The sequence below is a fragment of the Cornus florida genome, unplaced genomic scaffold, assembly GCF_030987335.1.
Source record: "Cornus florida cultivar Cherokee Brave unplaced genomic scaffold, ASM3098733v1 CherokeeBrave_3.0.0_Hap2_Chr04, whole genome shotgun sequence".
Taxonomy (NCBI): Eukaryota; Viridiplantae; Streptophyta; class Magnoliopsida; order Cornales; family Cornaceae; genus Cornus; species Cornus florida.
In genome coordinates this window covers 50,055,862-50,081,229 of record NW_026775574.1, presented here as the reverse complement: position 1 = coordinate 50,081,229, position 25,368 = coordinate 50,055,862, and the positions used below count along the sequence as shown (strand labels likewise).

The 25,368-nt window shown below is 35.7% G+C and overlaps 1 protein-coding gene across 1 annotated transcript; it reads right to left on the bottom strand.

The window, feature by feature from the left end:
* Positions 1 to 705: 705 nt before the first annotated feature.
* On the bottom strand, positions 706 to 6,008 carry LOC132304953 (zinc finger BED domain-containing protein RICESLEEPER 2-like). The gene is made up of 8 exons (XM_059802648.1): positions 4,002 to 6,008; positions 3,032 to 3,127; positions 2,651 to 2,746; positions 2,547 to 2,560; positions 2,348 to 2,399; positions 1,862 to 1,941; positions 1,477 to 1,585; positions 706 to 792 (listed from the first exon to the last, which is right to left on the bottom strand). Exons 1-8 carry the CDS (start codon positions 6,006 to 6,008, stop codon positions 706 to 708), a joined length of 2,541 nt encoding a protein of 846 aa, XP_059658631.1.
* Positions 6,009 to 25,368: the final 19,360 nt, after the last annotated feature.

The window sequence follows — 25,368 nt, the reverse complement described above, 5'->3', positions numbered from 1 at the left end:
TGGACTTCGTGCTAATATAAAAGTTGGTGTTCGTTTGCTTCGTCTGATGAGTTTAACTAAGACATTTGAATTAGCACTCTGTCAGGAAGATGCAATTATTGCAACCATAACTCATAATGTGCCAGAGTCTGCTTCTCAACTAGGGCTGCAAATGAGCCGAGCCGAGCCGAGCTTTAGGCTGTTCGGGCTCGGCTCGTTTGTTTATAGGATCAGCTCGGGCTCGGGCTTGGCTCGTGACGAGCTCAAAAATTTGAGCTCGGGCTCGGGCTCGTCTTGATTTTAAAAGCTCGGGCTCGGTTCGGGCTCGGCTCGTTTAACAAAAAAATTAAATTAAAATTCAAAATTAATTAGTATTCTACAGGCCACATACACACTATCATGCAAAAAAAAACACAACAATAACAACAAATTGCTATATTTGTGTCATTACAATATTCATTGTGTTTGCCATAGAGGTCTCAGGAAACCTACAGAGTACAAACTAGAAACAAGCTAGGAAAGTAAAATTTCATCCAAATTGAGAACCCAATCACTAGAAATATTATAAAGAAAACTGAAAACTAATATTCTAGGCATACATAAAAACTCATAGCCACCCAATTGTCTATCAAAAAGGAAACATCAACTTCTCTTAAGCCTTCTTCTTGTCTTTTAATTGCCCTCTTGGAATCTTATCACAACTTTGGCATCAAAAACTGCATACTATTACTTGATTTCAATATTTGCCTTTTCTGCAAAGTGATCAACTTGGTCCTCAATACTCTGTATGCACCGTATGAAGCAATACGAAAGCTGTTTCATTGAAAATTATGATCATCAAAAAATAGTACAACATTTATAATAAATATTTATGTATTCAATGTAAGAAAAAAAATTCGCAAAGCAGTTGCACCAATTCCCCCGATTGACAGAACCCACAAAATGAAAAAATATGTACATCATAACTCATAAGTCAATCCAGCACCCTCTAAGGAACATTCTCCTTGGTAATGCCAAGTTAGCCATACAAGGCAATACAAAGAAACCTCCTACAGGAAATCCAATACAAAGGCAATACAAGGAAATATAGTACAGCTTTAGTTTGCAACATTGACTGGTAATCACTAGACACAGATTCAAGAATTACATTAAAGTTACATTCTCCTTGGTCTTTCATTTGGAAGGAGAACGACATGCCACTTGACTAAGCCCATGGTGGTCACAGGTCACTAGACACAAATTCAAGGATTACATTCAAGCAAATGATCAACAGTATGTAATGCTAGTTACATAAATTAGTTTGCAACATTGAATGGTGATCACTCATGTTTGTATGTATAGTTTGCAGCTTGCAGAAGTCAGCGGATTAAATGTTTTTCAACTTTCAGAAAAAGAATTCAGTGGGTCACAATTTTGCTGATTGCACTTATCAAAAATAAAATAAAATAAATTTTCTAATTGCATGAATGAAATCATGTCACAGAATTATTAAAGGACCTGTGCGGTTCCATGTGGCAAACAACAAAACACAGCATACACATTAGAAAAATCTGCATCCTTGATAGCAACCATATAGGAAGTCAAACATTGAACTTTCATCTCAAAGCTATAAAAATAGTACTAACTGTTCTAGGAATAAGCACAATTGAAACATTTCAAAAAGGAAAAAATAAATAAATAAATAAATAAATGTTTACAGAACTGCAATGCCAGAAAAAGAAAAAGAATATATAAAACAACAATGACTCCATGGTATTCCACATATGCGAAACCATATAAAATCCCCATTAAGTTCTAGTATTTTTGACCGGTACTGCACACTAACAAGATCTTCATTGGAAGAAATTTGTTAATATTGACACCATCAAGAATATATATATACCTGATTTTCTTTCTGATTTTCCTAAACAAAGCACCATCCTTGCAAACAGCAATGCCTTTTTGCAAACATTCCTTAGTTACCTGCCATAAAAGGAAACAAAGACATAAAATGTACATTTAACAGATAGCCGTAATATAAACAATTTCTAAATTTATCTGTGGAAGAAGTTAATATTTCACAACTCAAGAAGAATAGTACAACATTCATAATCTTTTTTTTCAAAGATTTATTACTATCATGAATTACTTTTTTAGGTATATTTTTCTGCGGAAGAATCATTGCAGATTAACTAAAGAAGAATAACCACTGCAACAATTATGTAGCCTACCAATGCACAATAACTAGTAAAGGGGAAAAAAGATATTAAAAATAAAAAAGTAAATACCAGTAACATACCGACAGAAACTTCTTCAAATCTCTTTCAGATGCAATGTCAAGCAACACAGAAAAAGCTCAGCTAATTTCAATTCTCAAGGAAGAGGCAACCTGGAGGAATGGGTTCTTTAGAAGATAAATTTTAGGAATATGTGGAAGAGACCTATAAAGAATTTAGAAAGCCTATGAATTCAGAATAACAATAAATGAAACATACAACTCAGCAGCACTAGAAAAGTAATAGAAACTTACTTCTTATAACAATATTATGCAGGTTTTCTCTTTTCCAAAATCAAAATCACCAAATCACCAAAAAGCTCCAACCTATACATAAATGAAATAAAATAAGATTAAGAATTAGAATATAATTAAGTATGTTAGTAATCTACACAAATAGAAAAAAAAATTACTTACCAAAAGAAATAGTTTCCAGCGAAGGGATTGCCCAAAATGGATCATATAACAACAGGTTTTCTCTTTTCCAAAATCAAAGCACCAAAAAGCTCCAAACTACACATAAATGAAATAAAATAAAATAAGATAAGAATTAGAATTTAATTAAGTATGTTAGTAGTCTACACAAATGAAAAAAAAAAAAATTACTTACCAAAAGAAATAGTTTCCAGACTACCCAAAATGGATCATGTAACTATATTATGCAGGTTTTCTTTTTTCCAAAATCAAAATCACCAAAAAGCTCCAACTTATCCATAAATGAAATAAAATAACATTAAGAATTAGAATATAATTAAGTATGTTAGTAATCTACACAAATAGAAAAAAAAAATTACTTACCAAAAGAAATAGTTTCCAGCGAAGGGATTGCCCAAAATGGATCATACAACAGCATGTTTTCTCTTTTCCAAAATCAAAGCACCAAAAAGCTCCAACCTACACATAAATGAAATAAAATAAAATAAGATAAGAATTCGAATTTAGTTAAGTATGTTAGTAGTCTACACAAATGAAAAAAAAAAAATTTACTTACCAAAAGAAATAGTTTCCAGACTGCCCAAATTGGATCATGTAACTATATTATGCAGGTTTTCTCTTTTCCAAAATCAAAATCACCAAAAAGCTCCAACTTATCCGTAAATGAAATAAAATAAGATTAAGAATTAGAATTTAGTTAAGTATGTCAGGAATCTATACAAATGAGAAAAAAATCTACTTGCCAAAAGAAATAGTTTCTAGTCAAGGGACCGCCCAAAATGGATCATGTAATAATATTATGCAGGTTTTCTCTTTTCCAAAATTAAAATCACCAAAAAGCTCCAACTTACCCATAAATGAAATAAAATAAGATTAAGAATTAGAATTCAGTTAAGTATGTTAGTAATCTATACTAATGGAAAAAAAAAAAAAAAAAAAAAATTACTTACCAAAAGAAATAGTTTCTAGTCAAGGGACTGCCCAAAATGGATCATATAACAATATTATGCAGGTTTTTTGTTTTCCAAAATCAAAATCACCAAAAAGTTCCAACCTAGACATAAATGAAATAAAATAAGATCAAGAATTATAATTTAATTAAGTATGTTAGTAATCTATACAAATGGGAAAAAAATTACTTACCATTCGTGGGATGATTAAGGTAGTTTTATCTCCTTCATATCTTCCGTTGTTCTCTACAAAAATTGAAAAATAAAAAATAAAAAGAAAAATCATTTCAATTTAATTTCAAATATAAGAGAATGGAAGTTATATTAGAAAGTTCAAAAATACTTACATTTAATACTTTTTTTACTCCATGAATAGAACGTACCCAGTCGCCAGCACAAATCAAAGCTTCCACCGTTTTTGTAGATAATGATGCACGATATGGATCTATAGTTCTACCTCCAGTGCTAAAAGCAGCCTCAGAAGCAACCGTAGTGATAGGAATTGACAAAATATCAACTGCCATTTTGGATAGAATGCGAAATTTGAGATTATTGACTTTCCACCATTCTATTGCATCAAAAGAGTGATCCATCTCACCATGACAAATAAAAACACCTTCTTCTAAATACATGTCCAATTCAGATTTTGAAGGCTGAACACATTCATTTTTTCTAACAAAAAGATCAAATTCAAGCCTTCCTTTACTTTTGAACTTAGAAGTGTGACTAGACTCACAATCAATAGCTGCAACTGTTACATTCACTTCTTGCTCCAAGTTGGTGGAAGTATAAGTTTCTACATACTCTTTAAATAAATCATATAATGCCTTACGCACTATGTCAATGTTTTTTGATGCTTCTAGCTCGGAATATATTTTGGGAAAGCAAAACTTAATAAGCACCATTTTGTACCTTGGATCCAAAATTGCACCTATGGCCATCAAAAGATTGCATTCACCCCAATACTTGTCAAACTTTTCTTTCATTTTGTTGGCCATTGATCGCATATAAATATTTTCATCCAATGAATTTTCACTTAAGGCTTCTTTTATCTTCCATACTTCAGGCAAAAACATGTTTGAAGTTGGGTACACACTTCCAGATATAGTGTTTGTCACAACCTGAAAAACTTTTAAAAATTGACACACCTCCTCTATTCTACTCCAATCCTCTAAACTAGGCAACCATCTATAACTGGGATCTCTATCTTGATATCTTGGAAACACCTCCTTGAATTTTATTGCCGCTTCCAACATAGCATATGTTGCGTTCCAACGTGTGGGAACATCTAAAATTAACTTCCTTGAAGGCAATTGCAACTGTTTCACAATCTCACTGAATTTGAGAAGCCGTGCCTCTGATGCCTTTAAGTACTTAACACTCTCACGAACATTTTCAATCACATTCTGGATTTCACTAAGCCCATCTTGCACCATGAGGTTTAAAATATGTGCACAACATCGTACATGAAAGATCTTCCCACCAAAAAACAGTTTACTTTTAATGGTGAAATTATCTCTCAAAATCCTGATAGCTGCATCATTATTACTTGCATTGTCAAAAGTAACAGTTGATACTTTATTTTCAATGCCCCAATCAATTAGACATTGAAAAATAGTATCAGCTTTGACAACGCCAGTATGAGGAGGTGGCACATCACAGAAATTCAAGATCCTCTTCTGTAATTTCCATTCAGAATCGATAAAATGTCCTGTAAGGCACATATAACCGATCTGCTGACCAGACTTCCAGAAATCTGACGTGATACTAACTTTGTTAACACTTTTAAATGTTGTTTTCAACCTTTTCTTCTCCATCTCATAAACTGCCACACAATCATTCTTCGCCGTAGTACGCGATATCTTTTGATAATGCGGGGTGGCCGTATTCATGAACCGATTGAAAAATTCATGCTCCATCATGTTAAATGAATATTCATGTACGAGTATCATGTGAGCAGCAGCTTCTCTAACCTTTGCATGATCATACTTGAAATTTGCAATATTTGGTTCACTTCCCAGTCCTCCTTTTCCTACACTTAGAATATTTTGTTTTTTATCAACCAGTAGACGACGTGGACACGAGTTCAAGTGCCTAATAAGATGAGTTGTAGGACCCCCAACCTTAGTAGCAAGCTTTGTCTTGCAAAATTTGCATTTTGCTTTTTTACTACCATCCGGCTCTGTAACTATCTCAAAGTCATTCCAGACATGAGATGTTTTTTTTCTTTTCTTTGTTTGAAATGGGCTTTCTTTACTGACCTCAACATCAATCACTTCATTAACCTCATCAATTGGCCTTTTGGCATTTTCATTTTTACTATCCATTTCTAAACTCTCTGAATCTGATGTTGAAGAATTCAAAGAGAAATCTGGATTTTCATTTGACATAGCTGTATATAAAAAATTAAAAAAAAAAACTACTACAGTATCAAAAAAAAAGAAAAAAGAAAAAAAAGAAAAAGAAAATGATAGAGTAAAACTTAAATCCAAAGAGATGCTAAATAAGATATATTGGCAAAATCTGTAAAAGGGTTGGAAGAAGATATTTAACAGGAGAGAGAACATCCAAACATATAATATAATTAAAGGTTCGTACTGTGACTGCAAACTTTAGTTATAATTTAGTCTTTGTAAGTGTGAAGAGTGAAGACCTACAAGTGTCTGTGCTGGGAGCTATTGAATGTCTCCAGCTCAATTGACATGGCAACAAGAAACATCACTAAAACACAGCCCACATATACCTTGTGCGATGACATGACATTGCAAACACATGCAATCAAATTCATCAATTACTAAACACCTACCACTGTATCAAATTAATGTCCAGTTTGAGTTCAATTTTTTTTACATAATTTAGCACATCATAATATCTAAAAAAAAATGTCGGATCTAATTGTTCAGATATAATATAATAAATGTAAAATGTTATGTGTAATTATCCATATATAATATAATAACAAGAAATCATTGCGAATTCGGGAAGTAAAAAATTGAATCAATAAATTAGGAAAAAATTCTCTCTCACAGTTCGCACTTGGAGGGTGAAAAATTGAAATAGATATTTCCCCACTAATCTGTAAAGAACTAATTCACGAGATAGAACAGAATGGTTGAATCCACACCCAAAAAAAATAAAGAATAATAAAATAAATAAATTAGGATTTCTTACCAAAAGCAAAGATTCAGCCTCAATTTCCTCTGATGTCTGAAACACCAAGAGATTAGCTTCTTTGATCTGTTCCAAAATTCCCTGTAACTTATCTTGCGGCAGTCTAGATCGAGACGAGATTGTCAACCTTCAGGCAAGGTAACTGGTTAGCCCCAAAGGACTTTCGAAGAAGAGGCCTCACAATTCGCTCACTCCAAAGTCCAGAAGACGGAACTGGGGAACTGAAGATCAAGCCTCACAAGTCACAATAATTCAATAAATCGTCTTTGTTGGAGAATGAATAAGGGAAGTTTGTTGGAGAATGAATAAGGGAAGATGCCAGATGGAGATAAAATTAACCCTCGTGAGATTTCCCAACAGTAACAGATAAGATTTGAGATTTCAAAGAGATAAGGTAAGTTTTAATCAATTGACAGGTGTGCAAATCTGCAATAGTTTATAATTTAATTTATTTTCTTTTGGGTACTTATGTTATAAATTATAATAAAATCATATATATATATATATAATATATATTACATATATAAATATTAACGAGCCTAAACGAGCTCTGTTCACGAACATTAACGAGCCTAAACGAGCTCATGTTCACGAGCCTAAGCGAGCCGAGCCCAGCGTTGCTCGAGCTCGGCTCGTTTACTAAACGAGCCTAAATATTGGGCTCGAGCTCGGCTCGTTTGCTTAATGAACGAGCCCGAGCCGAGCCCTTAACTAGCCGAGCCCGAGCTGTTCATGAACAGCTCGGCTCATTTGTAGCCCTATTCTCAACCATTACTTCATGATGCGGGCTAGATTTTTTGGCTTGAGGACAAGTGTTGATTCAAGAGGGGTGGAATGTTAGGAAACTAATACCAATTAGTACTCCCTCCGTCCCATATTAGTAGTCCATTTTTCTATTTTTGGTTGTCCCATAATAGTTGTCCCATTTCAAAAATCAATGCACTATTTTTATTAACATTCCTAATTTACCCCTAAAAGATAAAACACATTGAAGTGTCAAAATGGTGGACCCCATCAAAGAATAACATTTAAAAGGGATAAATTTGGAAACCAATGTAATAAAAGCTAGTGTCTTCAAATGTGTGAATTTTGAATGTGGACATTTATAATGGGTTGGAGGGAGTATTTAATTATGTTCGTATTTAATTACTTTAGGTACTATGCTATTTTCTTATTTATTTTCTTAATTCATCTAAATAAGAATGTTATTGTAATAGAATTAGGGTATTGAATAAAATAAAAAGTAAGAACTTTGGTGACTAACCTCCCATTCAACGGATCTGAAAATCGTACTTACCCAAATCCACACCTCCTTTTCGTATTAGTGATTGTGGCGATTATGGCTCACTAATATTGCACATGATCCAACAATAGTAATGCTGTCAATCTAACCACAAAAATAGACAAATTTAACTCAATCCATCAAAGATTTAATGATTTAGTTAAATTCAGAATATATAAATATAATTCAAAGGACCCCAAAATGGTTTATTTTTTTTAAAAAAATTCAACACATACATCTATTTAAGAAATATATATATATATATATACATATACAGAGAGAACACTGTAAATCCTGATGCAAAATGATTGATGTTGCTCTCCATATAGTCTGGTGTTCAATAAATCTTTCCTCCTTTGTTAATTAATGAAATATGGCAATAGAAGGAATTAATTTTATTTTTCTTTTTCTTCCTAAAAAGGGACATTTAAGTGATTGGAAAAAAAAGTAAAAATAAAAGAAAAAGAAATGGAAAATTTACGGAAACAAAGCACAGTTTGTCATGTGTCCATCAAAACTCTCCTTGCGCAATGTCTCTCCACAATTTATTTCCCCCGTTGTTTGTCTACGTACTTGATGTAAATTTAGGGTGTATTTTTTTAATAAAATAAATATTTCATTTATTATTTAAAAAAGGCAAAAATAATATAATATTACTTTTATTCCAAATCTCATTTTAAATTCAACTTTTAAATCCAATTTGTTCCAAACATGTAAATGGAATATCATTCTTGATATAAGACTCAAATTGTTATGTTCCTTCCCCAATTATGTATCCGCACAACACATCATAGTTGAATGGGGTTTCCGGCTTCAGTTCTCCGACCACCTCCACGACCACCGGATTGACGGCTGCACAAGACCATTCCTGCAAGTTAATGGCCAACGGTCATGTTTTAAATTTGGGGTTGGGCTTATATTATAAGTTGGGTTAGGTTCAAATATGTGGGAATCGTATCACATAAATGACAATATATGCAATGTTAAGAATAAATAATCACATAGATAAAAAAATATGTGATAAATAATAATATTTCAAAAATATAAATAAAAAAATTAATTATAATTTTAAATCAAGACTTAGAGACGTGTAATCGCTTTTTGAAGATAGTTGAAACCTCAATCGGAATATCAAATTGGCAACACTATCTCTGGGATTCAATTAAGCCAGATTCAACAATATGTCTATTGAGTGACACCCTTTATGAATTCATGTATTTATCTCCGTCCAATTAATAATTCAAAATAAAATATAATTTAAGAAGTTATTTTTGAAAACATATATCAATATATATAGATATCGAATGTACCAACGTGGAATGTTTAGCATTTCATAATTTGGTTACAAAAAATTTTGCGGAATTTCAATTCTAATAATTGAAACAAAGTAACCTTTGCCGGAGTCTCACCGAAATTCGAATTCGGTATTTCACCGGATTTATCCCTTTCTTACTCTATTAGAAAGACTTGCTCTCAAGTTATCTCATATGGGCTCTCCTTAAGCTGCCCTTTTAAGGTGTTCCAGTTATGTTAAGAGTGCCTTTTCACATGCGCTCATGTGCAAAATTGAAACTCCTAATCGTCATCTACTAACTAGATAATTTGTTAATTGTGTTATAAAATAGGAAATAAATATATTTTAAAATTATTTTAAATTTTTTTATAAAAATAATTATATATTTTGAAACATGTTCCAACAAAATATTACTTTACTTTTTGATTAAGAAAGTTCAATGTTAGTTTTGCAATGGAAATATTAACTACTCGTTGTCTCAAACTAAACGCCATTAGAAAAGTCAATATAAAAAAAAAATGTAATTTCTTGATTTTTTTAAAAAAATTGAAAATTAAATTATGAATCTTTATATATACTTTGTGTGCTTAGTTTTGAAATTTCAAAAGAAACCATGCAATTAATTGCATAATAATGCTTCCATCCTCACCTACAATGAGTAACCTCTCCTTATAATTGATGTGTCTGTTAAATTTAGGATGCGAAAAAATAAGATGTAAAATAGGAATATGGAAGAGAGAAAGATAACACAGCATGTACATGGTTCGGTACTAAGGCCTACATTCATGGATCAAGAGCTACTGAGGCTACATTTCTCTTATTAATTGTATTTCTTGATACGTTTACATTGTATTGATACACAATATATAAGAAATAAAGTTGGCAAAAGGAATAAATCAAGGAAGAAAGAAGGGAAACAAAAGGAATAAATCAAGGAGGAAAGAAGGGAAATAAAAGGAATAAATTAAGGAGGAAAAAAAGGAAAACGAATATAATATATATATATATATATATATATATATATATATATATTGTAATATTTCTGTTTTTCACTATTTTTCATTTTCTGAAATTTTTCGATTTTGCGAGGGCATTTTTGTTTTTTTTTCGTTTTGCGTATCGGACACTGTGGGGTGTGTCGGGTGTGTGCGAGAGTTGGTTGGGGCATTTCTTTGAGTTTAGGGTTCCTAAAAATGTAATGGTTGCTATTTCGACATTTTTCTGTTTTTTGGGCCGGACGGTCCCGGGTGGGACCCGTTACCGGAATTGTTGTACACGAGAGTGCTGTCACGGCTCCATTGCATACCATGCAAAATTATTTTGTGCATATTTATACTGTTATGTGTCATTTTGTGTGGTTGTAATATAAGTAGCTCATATATGTGAATTTGTGGTAGAAATTTAATGTTAAAAAAAAAAAATCTTTGTTTTGGTTGGGGGGGGGGGGGGGGGGGGGCATATTTTAGTGGCCAATAGACCATATTTGGTCTCATTCTCTCTCTCTTTCCCTGTAAGCTCTCTCTCCCTCACTTTTCTTCTCTTTTTCTTTCTCTTTTGTTCACAAATTTCCAGTTTCAAATTGCTCTCTCTCATCTTTTGGAATTTTTGGGTGCCGTGTGCGGCAAAACGGAGACCTCGATCTACGCATTGATAGGAGCAAATCATGATTTTGGCCACCCTAGCAATTTCAAAATTTGGGCATCAAATTGGGGTTTTTCTTATTTTGGAGGTTGGGGTTTCTAATTCACGAATTTCTTGTACCTTTATAAATTATACTTTATGATTTGTTGTCTAGCATGCTAAATTGTGTTGATTTTCTTTTAAGTGATTTAATTGTGTATTTGAAGCATATAATTATGTGTGTCAATTGATGTTGTATGAGAAATCATGTTTAAGTGGTGAATTTCTATGCCTATTATGTTTATTTTGCTAGATTTTTCAATATAGAAACATGTTGGTTATTATTAGAAATTTTCTTTAAAGCTTGCTATATTGTGAATACTTGACTTGTATGGTATGTGATTCCTCCTAGTGATATTGTTGAAAAGCATGGGGCATTTATGCATGTCATTGGGCATGAAAAAGGGAAATTGATTTGAAATGAAAAAAAAGAAAGGGGATTTTGGGAAAAGTTTTGATAATGGGTTTTGTGAAAAACTCGGACACCAAGGGGGTACCAAAGGTCCGTGGCGTTAATGTAATCTCAAACGAACTAGGGAGATCGTCCTAGCGTGGTTGAGCTATCTGGGCCTCAAATGATGCCACGAGGTTACCAAGGGTCAGGGATAGTAGCCAGTCCTTCTCTCATGTCTCCATGGGGTCACCGTGAGACAGGTTATGTTAACGGTTTGAAAAGTGAAGAATGAAAGTGATTTTGAAAATGGGGAGCGACATATCATGGCATAGCATTCCATAGCATCACATTATTTATGCTGGTCTTGTAATTTGTTGTATTTTCTCCCGGCATAGCATGATCCCGTTTTCTTTATATCTATTCATTGAGTGGATTCACGGGGTCACAAGAGGTGTGTCTTAGGCACCACCTATTGAGCAATTTGCTCACCCCCTTATATTTAATATTTTTCAGGTCACGGAAATGATGTGGCGGATGACAATCCACCACAAGTTTGAAGGGGACTAGAAGTTCATATTATTTTTTTTATTTTTTTTATTTTTTTTTGTGCTATCTTTTGTATATTGAGCCTTTTTTTTGTAAAAGTCTCATTTGAAATGTATCAAGTTGTAAAACATGGTTTTGTAATATAACTTTGAACTCTTGATAGTATTTTGTTGTTAATGGGATTATGTGTAATGACGATGCTTTTATATATGAGATGAATGGGAAATCATGTGGTAATGTAATAAATCATAAAGTATGTAACCATGGTATATACTATCATTTTCAAAGTGCGTTGGGACAGGTTAAGATCAGTTTCAAAGTTCCTACCAGAGCCGTACTTCATTTTCCAATTGCAGCAGTCCAATTGCTGAAGTCAGTTTCTCAGAGCCATTTTGGCCGGTCGAAATGCCTGTTTCAGCTGACTGATTCTTCCAGTAGCTTCAGCTACTGTTGGGTTCACAACCGGCCGACCGAAGTGGCCATTTCGGTTGACGGGTACAACGGGGATTGTTTTGGCCGACCGAAGCCCCATTTCGGTAGACCGAAATGCACCTTCCTTGTCCACTTCGTTCGTTCTTCCGCATGATCCATGAAATACACCTTCCTTGTCCACTTTATTCCTTCTTCCGGTATGATCCATTCAGAGTCTTGGAAAATTGTCTTGAGCCTTCATGAAGCATGATTATGACCTAAAAATGTTGTTTTTTACACTAGACATGTTCCGATTAATTTAGATGACCTCGGGTCCGAGTAAGGGCTCGGCTAACGGTTCGGACCTACGGGTTCAGGTCGTTACATATATAAGGAAAGAAGGGAAAAGGAAACAGAATATAATACATATATATATATATATATATATATATATATATATATATATAATATTTCAATATTTTCCTTCAAACTCAAGATAGTTTCCTCGAATCTGTTGTTGGCTTCCTTGATGGAGTCGCCACAACCAACAAAGCTTGAAGAGTTGTGAATTTAGGAGGTGGCCAAGTTTTACATTTATAGAAAACCATTACTACCTTTCTCTATATAAAATATAGATAGGGCGAGTAGGGATCGTCCCAAGGGATTTGATGGTGTATCGAATTGTGAAACTATGGTAATTAGGGTTAGTAGGTCGAGTGATCACACAATTGATTGGTTGGTTGATTATACTAAATGAGCTAAACTATAATAAAACAATGCAATAAGATAAAGAGTAAGTAAGAAGGAAAGGTCTTGGGGTGTAGAGATCACCACCAAACAATACTATTCCAAACCATAATCAAGTGACTAATGAGGGAAATGAATGTGTTGCAACAATGTTGTGTGTGTAAAAGACATTCAATTGGTAAGGGTGACTCAACAAGTGCAAATTGTCTCAATCAACATGTGTGAGGCCACAATACATCTATTGGTAGAGGAATATATTGTCTAAACATCATGTGAAGATAACAAAATAACAATTCAAGTCATTGAACCTTTCATTAAGCTCTTAGTCCAAGCAATCCATAAGGATGATTTAGTTAAACATGCATTATTTAAACCTCATGTGAGAGGTACAAAATATCTATTGGGAGAGGAATAAATTGTCTAAACACATGTGAAAGATACAACATATCATAACTAGTCATTAATCCTTCATTAAGCTCAAAATTCCATTACACCACAATATTAGAGCATATGCTTCTTGCATTCAAAAGTATGGAACATTAAAGAACAAGCATGAATAGTTTCCCCAACTAACACTACACTACTTAAAAGAGAAGCACAATCCATCAAGGAATAAGTATGAACCATCTAGAGACATAACAAGAGCATTACATTAAGAACTTCATATTTTGACAATCTCAAGATTAAAGGCATTAATACATATAGACATGCATCAATAACATTAAATCTAGAGGTGAGCATCTACTTTAGCATACATAGACATATAGATAGAGAAAATGATTAATTAGAAGCATTTATCCATAGAACTCAATGAATAATCAAGATCTTCATAAGTTCAAGAGTCAAAATATGCATTACAACACAAATCCCTCAAAATTACACAAGATTAGGTAAAGAAAGCATGTTTGGGGCTAACTCTAGCCCCAAAAGGATGCCTAGCCACTCATGATGATGAAGCTCCAACCCTCAAGGGCTAAATCCATGGTGAAAATCTGCTTCTTGATGATGAAGGTCTCCTCCAAAAGTTGCTCTAGCTTCCTCCCTTCTTCTTTTCCAAGAATAGCCTCCAAGATGATTTTCAATGTGTGACAAGAGACTCCCTCAAAAAGTGTATCATATTCCTTATATAGGTAGGTCAAATACACCTTATGATGAGCTGTGGTCGTGCAAGGCATATTCTCCAATAATTGGATGAAGGACGGAATAAATGAGCTGGACTTTAACTTTTTCTCGCTGGAGGAAGTTCGATCGATCGAACCTTAACTTGGATCGATCGAAAATGGGTTCGATTGATCGAACTGCATTTTAGATCGATCGAAGTGGTCTGACTCCTCCGGATAATGACAAGGCTGGGATATTTTCAAGATATTTATGGGGAAAAAGACAAAAGTGGTTGGTAGGCGTACAGCTGTGGATAAGATCAATCATTTGAATAGGACAAAATAGGGTTCGATCGATCGAAGGTGATGTTCGATCGATCGAACTTAGAATTTCAGCAAAGGCCAAGGTTGGATCTATCGAGAAGTACTGTAATCGATCATAGATGTTCGATCGATCGAACTCTAAGTTGGATTGATCGAACTTTTTAGCTGCACAACTTGATTCCTTTTTACTCCTTTCTTTCTCCACTTTGCTCCCTCCTTTGGTTTATCTTCGGATTGCTTCAATTAAGCTCTTATTTGGCTGAGTTAGCTCAATTTTGGGATTAGTGCCTGAAAATATAAATGACACGTAATAAGTCTAAAACGGCAAAGTAAGATAGATAAAGGTACTAGAATGCTTAAGCTTAACGGGTTTAAATGCGCACTTTTCAGTGCTCATCACACCCCCAAACTTAAATATTGCTAGTCCCTAGTAATGAACTAAGAAGTAAAGGAATGAAATAAACAACTATACAAGTATAAACTGGAAAGCAAGTAAAATGATAACACCATTTTCGTAGGGAACACGATTGCATTTAGCATATGCAACAAGCCTTTTAAACCCCTAGGTTACCCCTAGTGGACGAGTAAAGTCTCATGAGGGTTTCCCGAAATGGTACCCACAAACATTAAGCTCATTCTTTCAAAAGAGGCACCAATATTGCAACAAGCATTAGGAGAAAACTACCTCAAGTATGCAATTTTTCAACCGTTTCTAAGCAATCTCCCAGAATTTCAATATCAAGTAAGCAAGTATGGTCCTTCACATATCAAGAAAATGATCATGAAAATTGAAACAAGTCTAGAATCCATGTGAGAGGTCCGGCATCAAGTGTGTTGCTATCTTAGCCAACTAGAGAAGTAATCACATCCTTACCCTCAAACTAGCACACAAATCTAGTACCGATCATCAAGATAAGAGAGTGGACCTTTTATTAAAGCTTTATTGTTCTAGGTGCGCTTATTCTTTTCACTCTTTTTCTTTTTCTTTTTATTTTTTTATTTTTTATTTTTTATTGAGGATCAAAGATGGAAATATTGTACAATGTGTTGATCTCTTAAGCTTTCTAGAAGATTCATGTAGCGAGCTTTAGGTCAATGACTCCCAAACCAAATGGCTTTAGGGCATTAGGTGTTAAGACACCCCTACAGACTTACAAACTCAAATCAATTAGGCTACAAATCAAGACAACAACCATCTAATCATTTCCTACTTCTCACCTTTTGGGAGAAGTCCTCACTTTTATTGCTTTTTGCAACTTCTTTTTTTTTTTTTTTTTTTTTTTTTTTTTTCCAATTATTAACCTAGAGTTTGGGCCCTCCACCTTTCGGCGCGAGAAGTTCATTGCTTAATGAGGCAAGAATCCCGGCTACTCAATGAAAAGGGGTTGTTATCCACCTTTATCAAGAATGAAAGCTTTCAATGCACTACTAGCCCAATTGGGATATAACGAATTCAATAATCAACAAAGCATGTACCCCACAATTGAATGCTAGCGTGCGCTGGTGCTAGTGTAGAATCCTAGAATGAATCTCAAAACAATCACAAAATCAGGATTATGTAGACCACAAGTGCAAGCATGATATTAATTTTTTTTTTTTTTTTTGAAAAATTTACTCCTAAATGGCATTCAAAAGGCATACAAGGAGTATTGGACTCTCAAGTCAAGCAATTTTTAAATTTTAAGCAATATAGTCCTCAAAAGATCAAAATCATAGCTAGAAATGTACCAAGTATAGAAATATCCCTCAAATACACAAAACATGCTCAAAATTTAAATTTTAAAGCAACACTGAAACATACACCAATACCCCCAAACTTAAACTGCACATTGTCCTCAATGTGTGAAGAGAACAAAGGAAAGAGTATACCAGTGCTGTAGACATGAATGATCGGGATAGAAGTATCCAAAGTGGGTGGCATGGCCCCTCCAAACTTGGGATAAACTGTGGTCCTGAAAAGTTTGCACTCGGATAAACTCATTAGATAACAAAGTAGGATAATCAGTGCACAGTGGACATGCAAGTGTAAATGGGATGAAAGATAGAGAATAGAGAGAGGTGTAAGGTGGTCCTGAAAAATCGGGTGGTACTCTCTCACTGAAGCGATTGGGATGCACCTGATGGATCAAACAGTGATAAATCAAGATAAAATCATAAAACATCCATCATAGATAAGAAATGATAATAAAGTGCAATACATCCAGAGTCAAAGCCGACAGGTCTGGCTGCAAAAATAAAAGTATCACAAATGTGGCAGAGGCATATCAGAGATATAGAGCATAGAAAGATATCAGATAGAGGGAGCGGGATGCGTAGGGTGGACTGTGCGGATTTCGCTGGTGAGGCCCTCAATAGCAGTCAATATCTCTCTGCGCAGGCAAACAATTTCATTCCTGAGGGCAGCCACTAGAGTCAGACGAAGGGTAGCAAAGTTAGCTCTAAGGGTAACTAGCATATCCTCAAGAATCTGAAATCGCTCTTCAAAGCGAGGCATCAGATCATGAGGCTCAGAAATGGCAGAAGCAGAAGAAGTGGCATTTGTATCTATGGTCTGCAAACAGAAAAACTTACAATGGAAATCAGTACCAAAATAAATAATTTGAAGCATAATATAGAAATATTCATGTCAAATAAGATAGACAAAATATGGATGACATGAATCTATGACAGTGATGAAATGTGAATCATGCTAAGCAATGTAGGTATGAAATGCATCCAATGTGGAATATCACAGGCATTGTGCATATAAAGATAGCATGAAGACGACACAAGATTGGATCGATTGAAGGTAGTGAAATGAAGTTCACTACTTCGATCGATCGAAGCACAAGTTCGATCGATCGAATTATGCGAATGCCGAATTTGAAAAGTCGCAGATCTGTGAGATCTAGAGTACGGGGCCCACACAAACGTGTTTGTGGGCCCATCTACACACCATTCATACAATCAACAACACCCAAACACTCCCCAACTTCAATTCAAATCAAAAACCCCCAATTTTGGTTCGGCCGAATGCATGTGTGTATATATAGCATGTAATCATGAAATTGAAGCTTCAACAATGAATGATTCATACATATTGAACATGATTTAGCATAAACAATCAATAACATGCATCAATTTAAGCTTGGAATCAAGAAAATTGCATTCGGTTTACCTCTAAACCGAGAGAGATGAGATGAGAGAGAAGGGGCAAAGCCGCAATGAAAATGGAGCTTATCCTTGGCGGAATTGGCTCGCCGGAGATGGGGAAGATGATTGGGATGGAGGTTGGCCGGATTGAGCTTGAGATTGAGAGAAAGGAAGACTTAGGGTTAGGGTTTGTTTTGAGGTTGGATCGATCCAAGTGTATCGATCCAACTCGGTTTTATTTTAAAAACACGATATGCAGAGTTCGATCGATCGAACCTAGGTCTCCACTCTAAATTTTTTTTTTTTTTTGAATTTGAATTTTGAATTTTGAAAAATCAAAGGAAATTAAATTAATGAGATGCAAATTTCGATCGATCGAAGAAAGATTTCGATCAATCGAAGAGGATAAAGAATGTACAAGTTGAAGGGCTCAAGAGTTGACACGTGTTGGAACCTTGGATCGATCGAACTTGGAATTCGATTGATCGAATATGAAAAATTTTGAAAAGTCCCAAGAGCATACATTTTTGAAAAATGGATGAGGCCTGAAAGTTGTTCTAAGTGTTGGGACTCATGATCGATCGAACCACATGTTGGATCGATCGAAAGATAGTTCGATCGATCGAAATGGTTTACGATCGATCGAACTTTCAAAAATTTGGAGATCCCGAGAGCATGCATTTTGGAATTTGGATGCAGGTCCAAAATTTTTCTAAGTGTTGGGTGCAAAATGAGAGCTGGATCGATCGAGTCCATAGGTGGATCGATCGAACCAATGTTCGATCGATCGAACCAAAACTTGGATCGATCGAAATTATGCTTAAATGCTCAAAATGACTTGAATGCTCATGCAATCCCTTACTCAGTTCCTTCCAATGTATACGAACCACAAAAACAGTATCTAGACTTCGCAAGAATCAAAATGCAAGATAGAAATGAGGGAGGAATAGGGTTTTGACATCCTACGAGTTTCGGTGCTAGTCTTTAACGTCTCTAGCAAGACCTTGGGCTCTTTCAGCCCGGATCAAAGATTTTGTGATGCATCCCCTCCTTTTTGGGTTGAGAAATATTTTGAGTTCCACCCAACAAATGGTTCTTGGAAGAACTTGTTGGATTTAACTCAAAAGATGTTTTTAAGTTCTTATCAAAATCTTCATCAATATGTTCATACACCGAGTCAATAAGATTTTCAGCCTCTAAATGTCTTTGAAAGACTTGACCCTCTATGTATGGTTTCAATCTTTGCCCATTCACCTTGAAGATGTTCCCCTTTTTCAAGTCTTGTATCTCTACCGCTCCATGCGGTGCAACCGAGATAATTTCATAGAGACCTTCCCACTTGGTTCTCAATTTGCCGGGAAAGAGTTTTAACCTAGAGTTGAAAAGCCAAGCTTTTTGACCGAGTTCTAAGGACTTCTTCACAATATGCTTATCATGGAAGGCTTTGGTTCTTTCTTTGTAGAGCTTGGCATTATCATAAGTATTGTGCCTTAGCTCTTCCAATTCACTCAATTGAAGTAGCCTATTCTCTCCGGCTTTGGCTAGGTCAAAATTGAGCTTTTTAACTGCCCAAAAGGCTTTGTGTTATAGCTCAACCGGAAGATGGCAAGGCTTCCCATAAACAATTCTATAAGGGGACATGCCAATGGGAGTCTTATATGCCGTTCGGTAAGCCCACAAAGCATCATTTAGCTTTCTTGACCAATCTTTCCGGGTGGTGTTAACCGTTTTCTCAAGGATATGCTTAATTTCCCGGTTAGACACTTCAACTTGTCCACTTGTTTGAGGATGGTAGGGAGTGGCTACTTTGTGAGTGACGGAGTACTTAAGAAATAATTGCCTCAAGAATTGATTGCAAAAATGCTTTCCTCCATCACTTATCATAGCCCTTGGCATACCAAAACGAGCAAAGATATTGGATTTAATGAATTGAATGACCACGGAGTGATCATTCGTTTTGGTAGCACAAGCCTTAACCTACTTAGAAACATAATCAACGACAAGAAGAATGTATTGATAACCATATGACATGGGAAATGGACCCATGAAATCAATGCCCCAAATATCAAAAATTTCAACAACCAATATATTGGTTAATGGCATCATATCTCTTTTAGACATTGTTCCCATTTTTGACACCTCTCACACGACTTGCAAAAGTTGTAGGCATCTCTATGAATAGTGGGCCAAAAGAGCCCACTTTGAAGAACCTTTAGGGCGGTCTTCTTTGCACTAAAATGCCCACCACATGCAAGTGTGTGGTAAAACACTAGGACAATTGGGATTTCACTCTCCGGAATGCATCTTCTCACAATTTGATCGGGACAATAGCGGTATAAAACAGGGTCTTCCCAATAGTAATTCCGGATGTTGGCAAAGAAACGATTTTTGTCGTTCTTTGACCAAGAGGTTGGAAGCTTGCCTATTGCCAAATAATTCACAATATCAGCAAACCAAGGCATTATTCCATTTGAGACTTGAAAAAGTTGTTCATCCGGGAAGGAATCATGGATTGGAGGACTAGGGAAAGGCTCTATTTGTAATCTAGAAAGATGATCAGCAACCACATTTTCGTTGCCCTTTTTGTCCTTGATTTCAAAATCGAATTCCTGGAGGAGTAAAATCCATCTAATCAATCTAGGTTTTGTTTCCCTCTTTGTTAAAAGATGTCTTAATGCAGCATGATCAGAGTAAACAACAACCTTAGATCCTAGCAAATAAGAGCCGAACTTATCAAGAGCATATACTACAGCAAGTAATTCCTTCTCAGTAGTGGAGTAATTCAATTGAGCTCCTGAGAAGGTTTTGCTTGCATAGTATATGGTACAAGGGAGCTTACCTACTCGTTGGCCCAAAACTGCCCCCATGGCATAGTCAGAAGCATCACACATAATTTCAAAGGGCAAAGACCAATTAGGAGGTTGCATGATAGGAGCAGATGACAATGAAGTGCGTAATTTATGAAAGGCGTCTAGGCATGCTTGATCAAAGACGAAAGGAGTATCCTTGGCAAGAAGATTGCACAAAGGTCTAGCGATTTTGTTAAAGTCCTTGATGAAGCGGCGATAGAAGCCGGCATGACCTAGAAAAGAGCGAACTTCCCTCACCGTTGAAGGTGGGGGTAGTTCAGAGATGAGTTCAACTTTTGCCTTATCTACCTCAATTCCTCTTCTAGATATAACGTGACCCAAAACAATTCCCTCTTGAACCATGAAATGGCTCTTTTCCCAACTAAGAACAAGGTTTGTTTCACGGCATCTTTTAAGCACTAAGTCCAAAATTTTGAGGCAAGCATCAAAGGAAGACCCAAAAATAGAAAAATCATCTATGAAGACCTCAAGATACTCTTCCACCATATCCGAAAAGATAGACATCATACACCTTTGGAATGTAGCAGGAGCATTGCACAAACCAAAAGGCATCCGTCTATAAGCAAATGTGCCAAATGGACATGTAAAAGTGGTTTTCTCTTGGTCTAATGGGTCAAGGGCCACTTGGTTGTAACCGGAATATCCATCTAGGAAGCAATAGTATTATTGCCCCGCCAATCTCTCTAAGATTTGATCAATGAAAGGCAAAGGGAAATGATCATTTCTAGTGGCGGCATTCAATCTTCGGTAATCAATGCACACACGCCATGAGTTGGCGGTGCGCTTAGAGATTTCCTCACCTTTAGCATTTTCAACCACGGTAATTCCCGACTTCTTGGGAACTACTTGTGTAGGACTCACCCATTTGCTATCGGAGATTGGGTAGATGATTCCGGTATCCAAAAGCTTCACTACTTCTTTTTTAACTACCTCTTTCATGTTAGGATTCAATCTCCTTTGGGCATCCCTAAAGGGTTTTGTATCCTCTTCCATGAGTATACGATGCATACAAATGGAAGGATCAATTCCCTTAAGGTCCGCCACACTCCACCCTATAGCTTATTTGTTTTCTTTAAGTACATTAAGAAGAGCATTTTCTTGGTCCTCATCTAGGCTTGAAGAGATGATAACCGGAAGAGTGTCGTGAGGACCTAGAAATGCATACTTAAGATTAGAAGGCAAAGTTTTTAGCTCAAGAGTTGGTGGAGATACCAAAGATGGAACCGGAGGAGTACTAGAAAGTGAAGGAAGAGGCTCAATTAGAGTTTTCCATGGTGGACAATTCAAACTTGCTACGGATTCCATTATATTGCTTACTTCATTGATTGAATTTTCATTATTAAACCCACAACTCTCATACATTTCAAGAAGACATGAGGCAAGAGGATCATCGGATAAAAGAGATGAGAGATCATCCTCAAGCGGTTGTTTCATGATCATTATGGGAACTGATTCCTCAACAACCTCATCTAACACATCAATAACATAACACTCATCTTCATCTATGGGATGTCGACTTGCATTGAAAACATTGAGTTTGACCAACATGTTGCCAAAAGAAAGATCCATGATTCCGGACCTACAATTGATAGTGGCATTGGCGGTGGCAAGGAATGGTCTTCCCAAGATGATTGGGATTTGGGTAGTGGGATTAGCAACCGGTTCTGTGTCTAACACTACAAAATCAACCGGAAAGTAGAATTTATCTACTTTGACAAGGATGTCCTCAACCATACCCCTAGGTGTTTTGATGGATCTATCGGCCATTTGAAGCACCACTGAGGTTGGCTTTAACTCATTTAACCCCAATTGGACATACACAGAATAAGGAATCAAGTTAACACTTGAACCTAAGTCAAGAAGAGCTCTACGAATCTCGTGATTTCCAATTACACATGAAATGGTTGGAGCACTGGGGTCTTTGCATTTAAGTGGAGTATTTTGTTGAAGAATGGAGCTCACTTGCTCCGTGATGAACACTTTCTTAGGACCTTGTCCTTTGTTCCTCCTCTTTTGTGTGCAAAGATCTTTCAAGAATTTGGCATAAGGCGGCATTTGCCTAATTGCATCTAAGAGGGGAAGATTTATGTTCACTTGCTTGAAAACATCCATCATGTCAAGTATTTTCCCATCTTGCCTCTCTTGAGGCGAGGTTTCTCTCAAAGCATAAGGGGAATGAGCTTTTGGCTCATGACATTTTGGCACTTGAGAAGATGATGAAGATTGAGTATTCCGATTTGGAACATTCTCATCCAAAGAGATAGGTATGGAATTGGAATTTTGATGAGTGACAACATTTGTTTGCACCGATTCACTATCCTCCTTAGGCAACTCAACCTTATTGTCAACTTGCTTACCACTTCTCAAAGTAGTGATTGCTTGTGTTTGAACTTGTGAGGCATTCTCCGATGTAGAGTTTGCCTCCACACAAAATTGAGCTTTTGGGTTCCTCTCGGGTTGACTAGGTAACTTACCCACTTCCCTTGCATTCAATGCATTAGCTATGATCCCGATTTGGGACTCTAGCTTTGATATAGATTGAGAGTGTAAATGCAACAAATTTGTGTTCTTCTCTAGGCTATCTAAAGCCATTAAAACCTTATCTTCAAATGTAGAATTATTATGAAGTGCATGAGGAGGATGATGCTCCATTTGGAATTCATACATTTGAGGATGTGAAGAATTATTCATTCTTTGATGATATGAAGGAGTGAACCCTTGAAAACTTTCATTTCTCTTGTGAGGTGGAATGTACTTGTTTTGAAAATTCTGAGCTTGAAAAGAATTTGGATGTTCATTCCACCTTGGAACATAAGCATTGGAATAGGGATGAGCAAATGTAGCATTGACTTGTTCATAGTGTTCATTATAAGCATGTCCGTGGGGACAATCAAAAGTAGTGTGCAAAACACTTGAACATGTCATACAAGGCTCATGCATTTGAGAGGTATGATGATGAGGATATGAATTGTTAGCTGGTTTTTGATTTAACAAGAATTGGTCAAACTTTTGAGAAAGAGTTTTAATCTCGGCTACAATTCCCATTGAACTCTCTATTTGACAAACTTGAGAATTTTTCTTCTTCTCTTTTCTTTCATGGTCAATTTGAGAAGTATAAAATTTTTGTAAAGAGTTTTCACTCATCTTCTCAAAGAGTTACCAAATGTCATCCTCATGTTTCCCAAAATATGATCCTCCACATGATGTATCAACAATGTCTTTATGAATGTCGGATAGGCTTTTATAGAAGTATTGAACCACTTGCCATTTTGGAGTGCCATGATGTGGGCATTTCCCTAACAAGTCATTCAATCTTTCCCAAGCCTCATGTAATAACTCCCCTTCTTTTTGAGAAAAAGTTCTAATTGAAGTACGCATAGCATTGGTCAAACTCATGGGATAAAACTTTTTTAAAAATTCATTTTGCATTTGCATCCAAGAAGTTATAGAATTTGCTTCCAAAGTATTGAACCAATGCTTTGCCTTGCTTTTGAGTGTGAAAGGGAATAGGAGTAGTCTAACCACTTCCTCCGGAACATTCATGTATCTAATGGTGGAACATATTTCAAAGAATTCATTTAGATGCTTATAAGGCTCCTCATCATTTAGACCATAGAAAAGTGGACACAATTGAATAGTTTCGGGCTTGATTTCATATTGATTTGTCTCGAAATTAGGCAACATGATACAAGAAGGTGTATGGTATGCATGGAGATCATAATAGTCACGAAGTACCATTGGAGGCATTGGAGCTTGAGCTCCGAGACCGTATTGATCGGGAGGGAGGTTTTGCATGAAATGCGGGTCTAGGTAGCCAAGATTTCCCTCTAGGTCTTCCATGTGAATGCCTAGAGTGAATGATTAAGTAAAGACTACAAATCACAACAAAGCAATCAAACAAACACTTCTCCTCCACAACAAGTCAAATATCAACAACTTCCTCCATATACAATAATTCCCATACTCCCATGCTTTCAATGATATGCAATGCCACCACGTGGGCCCCCGATTTAACTAAGGAGATTGAGTAAGAAGGTCTCACAATGGTCCTTTAGCACTTCAACTCCAAATTTAAAAGCTTAGCTTAGCAAACAAAATTTTTTTAGCAACTCTTCATTTTTAGCATTTTTTTTCTTTTTTGCTTGCTTTGCTCCTCAGCTTTGAAGTTCTTTGCTAGCTCCTTGCTCAATGCACCTTGTTAATGAAGAACAAACTTAATAAGTAATAAAAAAAAACAGGAAATAAAAAGAAAGTAAAGACATGATCAAAAGAGTACTAATCCTAATTGAATTTCACAATTCGATGTTGCCAATTTAAAATTCCCGACAACGGCGCCAAAAACTTGTTGTTGGCTTCCTTGATGGAGTCGCCACAACCAACAAAGCCTGAAGAGTTATGAATTTAGGAGGTGGCCAAGTTTTACATTTATAGAAAGCCACTACTACCTTTCTCTATATAAAATATAGATAGGGCGAGTAGGGATAGTCCCAAGGGATTTGATGGTGTATCGAATTATGAAACTATGGTAATTAGGGTTAGTAGGTCGAGTGATCACACAATTGATTGGTTGGTTGATTATACTAAATGAGCTAAATTATAATAAAGCAATGCAATAAGATAAATAGTAAGTAAGAAGGAAAGGTCTTGGGGTGTAGAGATCACCACCAAACAATACTATTCCAAACCATAATCAAGTGACTAATGAGGGAAATGAATGTGTTGCAATAATGTTGTGTGGTAAGGGTGACTCAACAAGTGCAAATTGTCTCAATCAACATGTGTGAGGCCACAATACATCT

Excerpts from the sequence above, each read along its gene's own strand:
- LOC132304953 (XM_059802648.1), bottom strand. The coding sequence starts at position 6,008 with ATGTCAAATGAAAATCCAGATTTCTCTTTGAATTCTTCAACATCAGAT. Across the intron at positions 1,942-2,347 it reads TAAAGAACCCATTCCTCCAG|GTAACTAAGGAATGTTTGCA; the intron begins GTTGCCTCTTCC and ends CTTTTATGGCAG. Across the intron at positions 793-1,476 it reads TGCCACATGGAACCGCACAG|CTTTCGTATTGCTTCATACG; the intron begins GTCCTTTAATAA and ends TCAATGAAACAG.